This window comes from Cherax quadricarinatus, chromosome 38, assembly GCF_038502225.1.
Source record: "Cherax quadricarinatus isolate ZL_2023a chromosome 38, ASM3850222v1, whole genome shotgun sequence".
Lineage (NCBI taxonomy): Eukaryota > Metazoa > Arthropoda > Malacostraca > Decapoda > Parastacidae > Cherax > Cherax quadricarinatus.
This window is the reverse complement of record NC_091329.1, coordinates 6,003,124-6,015,372: the sequence shown is the minus strand read 5'-3', so window position 1 is coordinate 6,015,372 and position 12,249 is coordinate 6,003,124. Positions and strand designations below refer to the sequence as shown.

Below are 12,249 nucleotides of genomic sequence, written 5' to 3'. Positions count from 1 at the left end.
TATATATATATATATATATATATATATATATATATATATTTTTCAACAAACCGGCCGTATCCCACCGAGGCGGGGTGGCCCAAAAAGAAAAACGAAAGTTTCTCTTTTTAAATTTAGTAATATATACAGGAGAAGGGGTTACTAGCCACTTGCTCCCGGCATTTTAGTCGCCTCTTACAACACGCATGACTTACGGAGGAAGAATTCTGTTCCACTTCCCCATGGAGATAAGAGGAAATAAACAAGAGCAAGAAAGAAAATAGAAGAAAACCCAAAGGGGTGTATATATATATGCTTGTACATGTATGTGTAGTGTGACCTAAGTGCAAGTAGAAGTAGCAAGACGTACCTGAAATCTTGTATGTTTATGAGACAGACAAAAGACACCAGCAATCCTACCATCATGTAAAACAATTACAGGCTTTCGTTTTACACTCATTTGGCAGGACGGTAGTACCTCCCTGGGTGGTTGCTGTCTACCAACCTACTACCACAGGACGGTAGTACCTCCCTGGGTGGTTGCTGTCTACCAACCTACTACCAGAGGACGGTAGTACCTCCCTGGGCGGTTGCTGTCTACCAACCTACTACCACAGGACGGTAGTACCTCCCTGGGTGGTTGCTGTCTACCAACCTACTACCACAGGACGGTAGTACCTCCCTGGGGGGTTGCTGTCTACCAACCTACTACCACAGGACGGTAGTACCTCCCTGGGTGGTTGCTGTCTACCAACCTACTACCACAGGACGGTAGTACCTCCCTGGGCGGTTGCTGTCTACCAACCTACTACCTTTAATATAGATATATATATATATATATATATATATATATATATATATATATATATATATATATATATATATATAGTATATATATATATATATATATATATATATATATATATATATATATATATATATATATATATATATATATATATATATATATATATATATATATATATATATATATATATATATATATATATATATATATATATATATATATATATATATATATATATATAAAGGTGTATTTGTATGTCTAAAAACAAGTATGTGGTAGAAAGCATTATCGGGGCTTCAGTGTCGTGACCAATACTCATCAGTGGTGGAACTTGGTCCCTCCCTGGAAGGTGTTAAGCCTCTGCTGAGGTGATGGACGGAGAGAGAGGGAGGGAGGGAAGAGGAAAACAGGTGAGATGAAGTGGGAGAAAGGATGGTGAAACCTATGAAGAAAAGGAGAAAGGATAAAGGATGGTGTGTTAGAAGGTAGAGGTGAAGGATGGTGTGTTAGGAGGTAGGGGGTGAAGGATGGTGTGTTAAAAGGTAGGGGTGAAGGATGGTATGTTAGAAGGTAGGGGTGAAGGATGGTGTGTTAGGAGGTGAAGGATGGTGTGTTAGAAGGTAGAGGTGAAGGATGGTGTGCTAGAAGGAAAGGGTGAAGGATGGGTCTCGTTGTGGAAGGGGAGATGAAAGGGGGCCTGATTGTGGAAGGGGAGATGTAGGGTGGGGGCCTGGCTGTGGAAAGGAGGGGCCTGGTTGGGGAGGAAGGGGGAGAGGTTCACTACAAGAGGTAGGTCAAAGGTCAACTGATGGTCAGACACAACAGTGGTAGACAGAGCTAGCATCAACACACATCACCTCGCAGCTGTCAACATCTCACCTCCTAGTTCCACTCTTGCTGTTTATGTGCTGTGCAGCTGCTGTTAACCTCGTCGTTCTGTGTAGCTGCTATTAACCTCATCGTTCTGCTGTGAAGCTGCTGTTAACTTTGTCGTTCTGCTGTGCAGCTGCGGTTAATTTTGTCGTTCTGTTGTGCAGCTGCTGTTAACTTTGTCGTTCTGCTGTGCAGCTGCTGTTAACTTTGTCGTTCTGTTGTGGAGCTGCTGTTAAATTTGTCGTTCTGCTGTGCAGCTGCTGTTAGCTTTGTCGTTCTGCCGTATGCAAAAAAAAAGAGAACGCAGCTTAATCTTGACCACAAGTGACCCTAACCTAACCTAACCTAACCTAACCTAACCTAACCTAACGTAATCTACTCCAACCTAATCTGCCCTAGTCTAACCTAACCTCACCTCAGGTCACACTGTACCACATTCTCTCACTCAATTTCTCGCTAAATACCCTCGTCTACATAACGACTCTGAGGTCGTGTATGAGGCACTCTTTTATTACAGCAAGAGTGCGTAATCATAAGTAATTTGATTAAAAGGACTAAAAGAATTCGTGAGTGGCAAAGAATTCATAGAGTGAACACTCACGCGAGTGAACTTCCGGTGAAGGCGAGTGAATTTCCGGCGGAGACGAGTAGATTTCTGGTGAACGTTAATTAAATTCCGGTGTTTAGAATTCGTGAAGTGAACACAGAGGAACCCAGAACACAAGTGAACCACCAGACAACGGGGATGGAGCTGTTAGATACACTTTCTTGTGAGTATTTCAAAGCATTTTTTAAAAGTAATTCTTACATATTATATACGTATGTATATATATATATATATATATATATATATATATATATATATATATATATATATATATATATATATATATATATATATATATATATATATATACACACACACACAGGTGATCTGTAGTGGCTTCCGGGGTCACCGCCCCCGCGGCCCGGTTCTAGACCAGGTCTCCTGGTTGTTGGCCTGATGCATCACTGTTAGTGTTGGCCGCCCGCAGTCCAACATATATAACACAACTCGGCTGATCAGGAGCTGACTTGAGCAACTTATCCAATTTCTCTTAAATCATGCCGAGATTTGTTGGTAATTCCCCCTTATGCACGACAGGATGACGTTGAAGAGTCGTGGTTTCCCTACACTTGAGTTAACTCATTACACTTACCTCGCCTCTCTTTATACTAGCGGTGTTTTGCATCGTCTGTCAAGCCTCGTGCTTTCCTAAGTTGTGAAGGCTTGGGGGGGGGGTAATTCCTCCAGAATCTTTCAGGTGTATATTACGATGTATCATTTCTTACGTTAGAAGAAGTATAGATCAAGGAACTTCAAGTTCTCCAAGTAATTCAGAAGCTTTTTTGAGTTTATACTTGCAGTGAAGGTTCTCTGTGCATTCTCCAGTTCCGCAATTTCTTCCACCTTGAAAGAGGTCGTTAGTACACAACAATATTCCAGCCTAGAGAGAACGAGTGTTTTGAAGTCTATCATCAGTGGCTTGGCATCTCTTGTTTTGAACGTTCTCATTATTCATCTTATCATTTTCTTCCTAGTAGCGATAACAACATTGTTGTAATGCTTAAAAGTCTCACAAAGTGAGGTCTTCTGACATTATTACTCCCAGGTTTCTCACATCAGACTTCCACTCTATTCAGTGTTTTAAATTCGTCTTGTCCTTTGAACTTATTTTCATTTCCTCAGTTTTACCATAACGTAGTAACTGAAATTTGTCCTCATTGAACATCACATTGTCAGTGGTTCACTGGAAGACTTGGTGTATATCAGCTTGGAGCATCGCTGTGTCTTCTCTAGATGACACTCTCATACTAATTCTAGTGTTTCTGCAAATATGATACAGTGCTATGGGTTTTGTCCCTGTTTATGTCAGATATGAGAATGAGGAAGATAAGTGGGAGTGAGTACCCAGCCTTAAGGAACAACTTAATACTGTAGCAACCTCTCACTTCACTCTCTTTACTATTACTCTCTGGCTCTGGGTTCTATTTATTAGTAAGTTAAACATCCCTTCTCAAGGCAAGACTACTGGACAAATCATCAAGAAAGAAAAGATACGACAGGCCCACCTGGCGAGCCAGTGTTGAACCACATGGATAAGACCCAGGCCGGGACCAAACCAGTGAACCACTTCCAACTAAATATCCATTATCCTACCTTCCCAGTTATTCCTATGGCACGTATTTTATGTGCAATTATTATTATTATTATTATTATTATTATTATTATTATTATTATACGAAAACGCTAAACCCTTGTGGGTCATACCAAATTTATGTGTATATTTTTGTGTGTATGGGGAGTAAAAGTGCAATAAAGTTTGGGGAGTAATACAGAGTAATATACAGCTTAGTTACTAACATAACATTATGGTTGATCTTGGTTACTAACATTATGGTTGATCTTGGTTACTAACATTATGGTTGATCTTGGTTACTAACATTATGGTTGATCTTGGTTACTAACATTATGGTTGATCTTGGTTACTAACATTATGGTTGATCTTGGTTACTAACATTATGGTTGATCTTGGTTACTAACATTATGGTTGATCTTGGTTACTAGCATAACATTATGGTTGATCTTGGTTACTAACATTATGGTTGATCTTGGTTACTAGCATAACATTATGGTTGACCTTGGTTACTAACATTATGGTTGATCTTGGTTACTAGCATAACATTATGGTTGATCTTGGTTACTAACATTATGGTTGATCTTGGTTACTAACATTATGGTTGATCTTGGTTACTAACATTATGGTTGATCTTGGTTACTAACATAACATTATGGTTGATCTTGGTTACTAACATAACATTATGGTTGATCTTGGTTACTAACATTATGGTTGATCTTGGTTACTAGCATAACATTATGGTTGACCTTGGTTACTAACATTATGGTTGATCTTGGTTACTAGCATAACATTATGGTTGATCTTGGTTACTAGCATAACATTATGGTTGATCTTGGTTACTAACATTATGGTTGATCTTGGTTACTAACATTATGGTTGATCTTGGTTACTAGCATAACATTATGGTTGATCTTGGTTACTAACATTATGGTTGATCTTGGTTACTAACATTATGGTTGATCTTGGTTACTAGCATAACATTATGGTTGATCTTGGTTACTAACATTATGGTTGATCTTGGTTACTAACATTATGGTTGATCTTGGTTACTAGCATAACATTATGGTTGATCTTGGTTACTAACATTATGGTTGATCTTGGTTACTAGCATAACATTATGGTTGATCTTGGTTACTAACATAACATTATGGTTGATCTTGGTTACTAACATTATAGTTGATCTTGGTTACTAACATTATGGTTGATCTTGGTTACTAACATTATGGTTGATCTTGGTTACTAACATAACATTATGGTTGATCTTGGTTACTAACATTATGGTTGATCTTGGTTACTAACATTATAATTGATCTTGGTTACTAACATTATGGTTGATCTTGGTTACTAACATTATGGTTGATCTTGGTTACTAACATAACATTATGGTTGATCTTGGTTACTAACATTATGGTTGATCTTGGTTACTAACATTATGGTTGATCTTGGTTACTAACATTATGGTTGATCTTGGTTACTAACATTATGGTTGATCTTGGTTACTAACATTATGGTTGATCTTGGTTACTAACATTATGGTTGATCTTGGTTACTAACATTATGGTTGATCTTGGTTACTAACGTAACATTATGGTTGATCTTGGTTACTAACATAACATTATGGTTGTTACAGACGTGGGAGAGAAACCGTCTCAGTCGTGTTCTACAGAATCTGACGACGACAAGAACAAGAAGAAACGACAACGACGACAGAGAACTCACTTCACCTCCCAGCAACTACAGGAGCTGGAGGCCACCTTTGCTAGGAACAGGTGAGTCCAGGAGCTGGAGGCCACCTTTGCTAGGAACAGGTGAGTCCAGGAACTGGAGGCCACCTTTGCTGGGAACAGGTGAGTCCAGGAGCTGGAGGCCACCTTTGCTAGGAGCAGGTGAGTCCATGAGCTGGAGGCCACCTTTGCTAGGAACAGGTGAGTCCAGGAGCTGGAGGCCACCTTTGCTAGGAACAGGTGAGTCCAGGAGCTGGAGGCCACCTTTGCTAGAAACAAGTGAGTCCAGGAGCTGGAGGCCACCTATGCAAGGAACAGGTGAGTCCAGGAGCTGGAGGCCACCTTTGCTAGGAACAGGTGAGTCCAGGTGACTTGGTCCAGGAGCTGGATGTCACCTTTGCTAGGAACAAGTGCACGGTGTAAATAGCTTCTTCCTAATAATAATAATAATAATAATATTAATAATAATAATAATAATAATAATAATAATAATAATAATAATAATAATAATAATAATAACTTAGCATTCAAATTTGACATCACTGATAAACTTCAAAAATTATTCTCTCTAAATTATTGTTTATTATTAATAATAATATTCCCATGAAGCGGTAAACCCGTGTGAGTCAGGGTGCTGGAGGCTTTATATATATATATATATATATATATATATATATATATATATATATATATATATATAGATAGATAGATAGATAGATAGATAGATAGATAGTTGTAATATGTATGTGTTTTCCCCCTTAGATATCCAGACCTGAGCGCCAGGGAGGAGATCGCTCTGTGGCTTAACTTGAAGGAAGCGCAAGTCAGGGTGAGTAAATAATGCCATACAACTTCTGTACCTACCACTACTGTGAGTGCCACTGCTGTGAGTGCCACTGCTGTCACCACCACTACTGTCACTACCTCTAAACCACCACTATTTACTCCCCGTGAGGCAGAAAAATGTTCACAAGTAACTTATCTGAGTTATTTTTACGGGAAGTTAATGACCTTCCTTATCTAGTGTCAATGAAGGAAGCTTCTCATCCACCATAGATAACAACAAATGAACAATATTTTAATATCCGGTTTCAAGAGTAAAACTCACACCTCCTAAATATTACGATGCTATATTGCTCTCTCTCTCTCTCTCTATCTATCTATCTATCTATCTATATATCTATATATATATATATATATATATATATATATATATATATATATATATATATATATATATATATATATATATATAGATATATGATATTGATAAATTAAGATAGTGAACATTATTACTGTATTCAATACAGGCACTAAACCCTTGTGGGTTATTAAATACTTAAATTCACTTAATAACTTCTATATATGACAGCAATAAACATATGTTGCTGTTGTTGTTGTTGGTTGTGGTGTTTTAGAAGTGTTCAGCAGTGTTCAAAGTATGAGGCAGAGTTCACAAGCCTGACGGATGAGCAGTTCCATCATTGTGATTGCAGCTTAAGCGCTCATCCATCGCGTGTCTCCGCTAAGCTTAGCAAACAAGCGTAAATCATAGAGGAAATGGTGGCAACACTGCAAACATTGCCCACACCTGCTCTAATATTTATTACCTCCGTTTTCGTTACCACCATTTTTTTTTAATAATTTTATTCTCGTTTTCTGTCTACTAAGGTCTACTTTTCTTATTTCAAGGATTTTGGTCCCATCATTTTTTTTTTAAATAAAAACCGTAATCGGTTTTGTTTACATTTTACTCTTATTTTTTTTCATACTCAAATTGTCCTTTTTGTTGACTGTGACTTTCATCTTTTTCCTGAAGTCTGTACTGGAATTTACGTGTTTGACTTGCATGTTCTGCTACCTTTCTTATGCACTAGTTGTATCACCCATACGGGTTTAGCGTATACTTGATGATATAACAATAATTTTAAACACTATACCATTAATTCACTGTAGTCACAACATCAAAGATTATTAATTACATATCTTTTTGACTTCAGACAAAACTCTGTATATATTTTTTTAGGCTTTACTATAAGAATTAATTCTATAAAATAAATTAATAAATATAATAAACCTAGTAATACCACAAATAAAATATAAGGGAGAGATGAGAGGGTAATACCGTGCCTTGCGGAACACAAGTCTTCACTATGGCTGCCTCCGATTTCACTCTGTTCACTATTACACTTTGGTCTGTTCGTTAGTAAATTAAATATCCATCTGCCTATTTTTGCCAGTTATTTCCTTTTCATGTATTTCGTGAGCTAATACATGCATGGTCACACTTGTCAAAGGCTTTTGAAGTCAGTGTAAACTGCTTTACGTTTTGCTTGTTTCCCACTGCATATATGAAATGTGGTAATGGTCAAGCAATTGCGAGATAAAGAGTAATCTACTGTAAGCCCAGGTTGCTCGAGTTGTACAACTGTTGAGATTCCACGTGATTAGCAGTCTTATTTTTAAGACTCTCTCAAAGATTCTGATGAAATGGGACGTCAGCCTTGTTGTTCTACGGTTTATTTTACGATTGCTTTACTGCCACCTTTGTGGAGTGGGGCTATGTCAGTGGTTTTTAAGGAGTGTGGGATGATTCCTGTGTCCAGGCTCCTCCTCTATAGAATATTCAAGGCACGAGATAGTGGTTTCTTGCAGTTCTTGATGAATATGGAGTACCATGAGTCAGGGCAGAGTGCAGAGGCACACAAGCCATCGCTTTCTCGAAGTCAAGTGGTGTCAGAGTTATGTCGGAAATAATGTAAAATGGCAGAGTTTTGAGTTTCACCCATGAAAAACTCATTTGGACTGTCAATCTTTAGACTGATTAATGGCTCACTGAACACAGAGTCATATTGTAACTTGATTATTTCGCTCATTTCTTTGTTGTCATCAGTGTAGGATCCATCTGCTTTAAGTAAGGGCCAGATACTGGATGTGGTTTTAGCCCTTGATTTTGCGTATGAGAAAAAGTATTTAGGATTTCTCTCAACTTCATTTATGGCGTTTTGTGGTGTGTGTGCGTGTGTGGTAATGTTAAGTGTAGGTTTTTGTAGTGATGGTATGTGTGATTATAGGTTGGTGTGTTTGTGTTGTGTGTTGATGGTCTTCCTGGAGGTCGTTCCGGGGGTTAATGCCCCCGTGGCCCAGTCGTTGACCAGGCCTCCCGGCGGATCAGGGTCTAAACAACCAGGCTGTTACTGCTGGCCGCACGTAGACCAACGTACGAACCCACAGCCTGGCTGATCAGGTACTGACTTTAGGTATCTCTCCAGCTCCCTCTTGAAGATAACCAGGGGTCTATTGGCAATTCCCCTTATGCCTGGCGGGAGGCTGTTGAACAGTCTTGGGCCCCGGACACTTATTGTGTTTTCTCTCAAGTGTACTAATGGCGCTCTTACTTTTTATTGGGAGTATGTAGCATCGCCTGCCAAGTCTTTTGCTGTTGTAGGGAGTGATTTCTCTGTGCAGATTAGGGACCAGTCCCTCTAGGATTTTCCAAGTGTAGATTATGATATATCTCTCGCCTGCGCTCCACTGAGTACAGATCAAGTGCTTCCAAGCGTTTCCAGTAATTAAGATGTTTGACGGAACTAGATCTGCGATTCCACCTGCCTTGAATGAAGTTGTTAGTGTACAGCAGTATTCTAGTCTAGAAAGAAGAAGTGATTTAAAACGAATCACTGACATGGCATACCTTGTTTTGAGTGATCCTTGAAGGTGCGATCCTCTCACATTAACACTCCCAAGTCCTTCACAATAGTTTCCCTTGCCCTTTGCAAAACATGGTAACATGTGTATGTCTTTCGTTGATAGTGTTGACGTATGGTGTGTGGGGGGTACGTGTGTGTGTGTGTGTGTGTGTGTGTGTGTGTGTGTGTGTGTGTGTGTGTGTGTGTGTGTGTGTGTGTGTGTGTGTGTGTGTGTACTGATCATGTATTATAGCTGTGTTACCGTCAACTAACTCAAGGTTTTCTCTTCCTCAGATCTGGTTCAAGAACCGTCGAGCCAAGTGGCGGAAGCGGGAGCGTCACGCTATGACGGCAGGAATGCCGGGAGAGTTGAAGGGTGGCTGGGGCGCCCAGCTCAACGGTCTGGCCTGGCCTGACGATGGTCTCTACTCCGGCTACTCCTACAACAATTGGGCCAAGGTCACACCGCCACCCCTGGGGGCCAAGAGCTTCGCCTGGGGCTTCAACGGAGTCAACATGAACCCCCTCATGAGCCAGCAACCCTCAGCCATGTCTCCCATCAACTGCTTCCAGACACCGACTCAGAGTATGGGCGGTTCTGCTAACCTTATGCCCACCACCATGTCTTCCTCCCTGGGCTCTAGTGCTGCCCCGTGCCCCTACCCGGCCCCGACACCTCCCTACGTCTACCGCGACCAGACCTCCTCCATGTCCTCCTCCATCGCCTCACTCCGCCTCAAGGCTAAGTCCCACTCCCCGGCCTTCTCGTACTCCAGCGGCGGGACAGATACCAGGTCTCCTCCGGTAGCAGACAACAACGCCTTCTTCACCACGGCGGCGCCCACTGACAAGTTCTCCTGCATGAATACCGTCATAGCGTAACGCCCGCGACACCCAGCCAACTGGTCTTCCTGTGGGGGGTGGTGAGCTGTCGTCACTTCCTCTGTAAAATACTCCCGAGTGTGCGCAAGATCTCCGGATGCCTGAGACAGTGCTCAGCAGGCTCTCAATACCTGACACTCAATAACTGCAAAAAAATAACTGATCATTTATACAGAGACCCACCACCGTCATCCCCAGACCCTCCTGAAGGTGCGACACTCGCACAACCTGCCTTCCTAGGTCCACACTGTCCTGAAGGAGAAATGCGCACGGTACTTGGTGGTGCTGAACGCTACTCATGGATGGCTTCCTGGAGGACGGCTTCATGGAGGCGAGGGCATCCTATCTCTGGGCTCACATGGCTTCTACTACCCCTTCCTCAGGAACCTTCTACGTCGCTACAGTCACCACGTGACATGTCTGAAGGTCCTATGTATAGCAACTTTTGAGAGTCTCTTCTATAGCAGCTCTTCTGTATAGCGAGAGGAGCGGGGAGCTCTTAGACTGTAATCCACTTCCGTATACTTCAATGAGTGGGGCAGAGTCAGTTTTGATAGCCTTCTCCTATAGCGTATATGACACGCACATCCTATACATAGCGTACATCAACTCGGTTCAAGGCGTAACTTTTCCCTTTCTATTTCTTTGTATATAATTCGTGTTGTATATATGACCAAATGGTGTATCCGAAGTTTTTAAACGAGGTCCAGTGATGCTGGCTACCAGTGGTTCAGCGTTAATCAATGGTCCTGGGCCTCTGTTGATCAGTGGTCCTGTTAAATCAGCGAACCAGTAGCCCCTATTAATTCCCGTTCCAGTGACCCCGTTAATCAGGGAACCAGTGGCCTCTGTTAATGGTCCTCTTAATCAGTGGTTCTCACCTCTTCATTACTGGTTCAGTTTAACTACTTAAAAAAATGCGAATTAATTTGATACAAGTGAATAATTAGAAAACTGTTAAGTAATAACAAAGTATTATAATTTGTATTTTAAAAATAATACAAAATTCCTGACATTAAATTATCCTTAAAAGTAATTAAATAACGAAAAAAGTAGGAAAAAGAGTAATTGATCATAATAACTGAAACACAAACACGAAATTATTCAGAAAAGTGGAGTAAGTGAAGTGTATAAACGTGGATTAATATCCATATTAATACACACATTTGGAACAATTCCGTTTATTTATGTGTCGGTTACGTATTAACCAGTATTAAATAATAATGTTAATAATAATTTATACACGAGTTTACCAGGCTATTCAAAACGGGTTAACTTTTTTTTATTTTATGAACTTTAATTTAACATAACCAAGTAATGATATTTGCTCTGTCACCTCCCCCCAAAAATAAATAAAAGAATATTTCTTTTTCTTCAGTTACCCCAGAAAAAAATTCCGAGGCGTTTATACACAAAATAAAAAAAATTGATTTGTATCACTGTATGTCTGTTAAACGTACAGATTTGTATGTACATAAAGATAAAACGATCTTTTACTAACGAAGAAAACGTCGCTAATGCCTGGAAAACCAGGGAAAGATGAAAAAAATGGTGAAAACAGTGGCCTGGAGGAACGCAGGCGCGAGGCTACATGGTAGCGAAGTCACGTTCCTTGCTGGCGTCGTTATCACTCTCACACATTCCATTTGCACAGGTACTCACCTATTTGTGGTTGCAGGGGGTCGAGTCACAGCTCCTGGTTGGTGGCTGGTCGTCAAGGCTGTACATAAAGACCACCTGTTCCTCCTGCCCTCCCTCGCTGCCCCATCAGTGTACACAACCTTCAACGTAGAGACTAATTTGTGTAGGTTTCTCTGTTTACATCCGTATTACTGTATCATGGTTTAATAAAATAATTAATTTCATTATTAAGAGTCTTTCATTAACCACAGCACATCCAGGTTTTAATTAAACTTTAAGGAAGCCTCCCTGAATAAACCTTATATTTTGGAAGCCTGACTAACTAAATCATGGTTGCCATACACTGTAACTGTCATGTTAAAGATGAAGCGCTAAATACTCAGGGGTCATACACCGCCTGGGGAATGGGAAGTAACTAGGTTTGATGCGAGTAAGAGAAAGGTAGCTCCGATTCCTGGATTCAGAGTCCCTCG

General features: G+C 40.3%; 1 protein-coding gene across 2 annotated transcripts in view; it reads left to right on the top strand.

The window, feature by feature from the left end:
* The window catches only part of LOC128692945 (pituitary homeobox x), a 107,084-nt gene extending 95,077 nt beyond the window's left edge, over positions 1–12,007 (top strand). For both annotated transcript variants that reach the window (XM_070092039.1, XM_070092038.1), the window contains 3 exons: positions 5,471–5,609; positions 6,327–6,393; positions 9,548–12,007. In XM_070092039.1, the coding sequence (XP_069948140.1) occupies positions 5,471–5,609; positions 6,327–6,393; positions 9,548–10,135 (794 nt within the window). In that variant the 3' untranslated portion in view covers positions 10,136–12,007. The remainder of the gene's footprint in view (positions 1–5,470; positions 5,610–6,326; positions 6,394–9,547) is intronic.
* Positions 12,008–12,249: the final 242 nt, after the last annotated feature.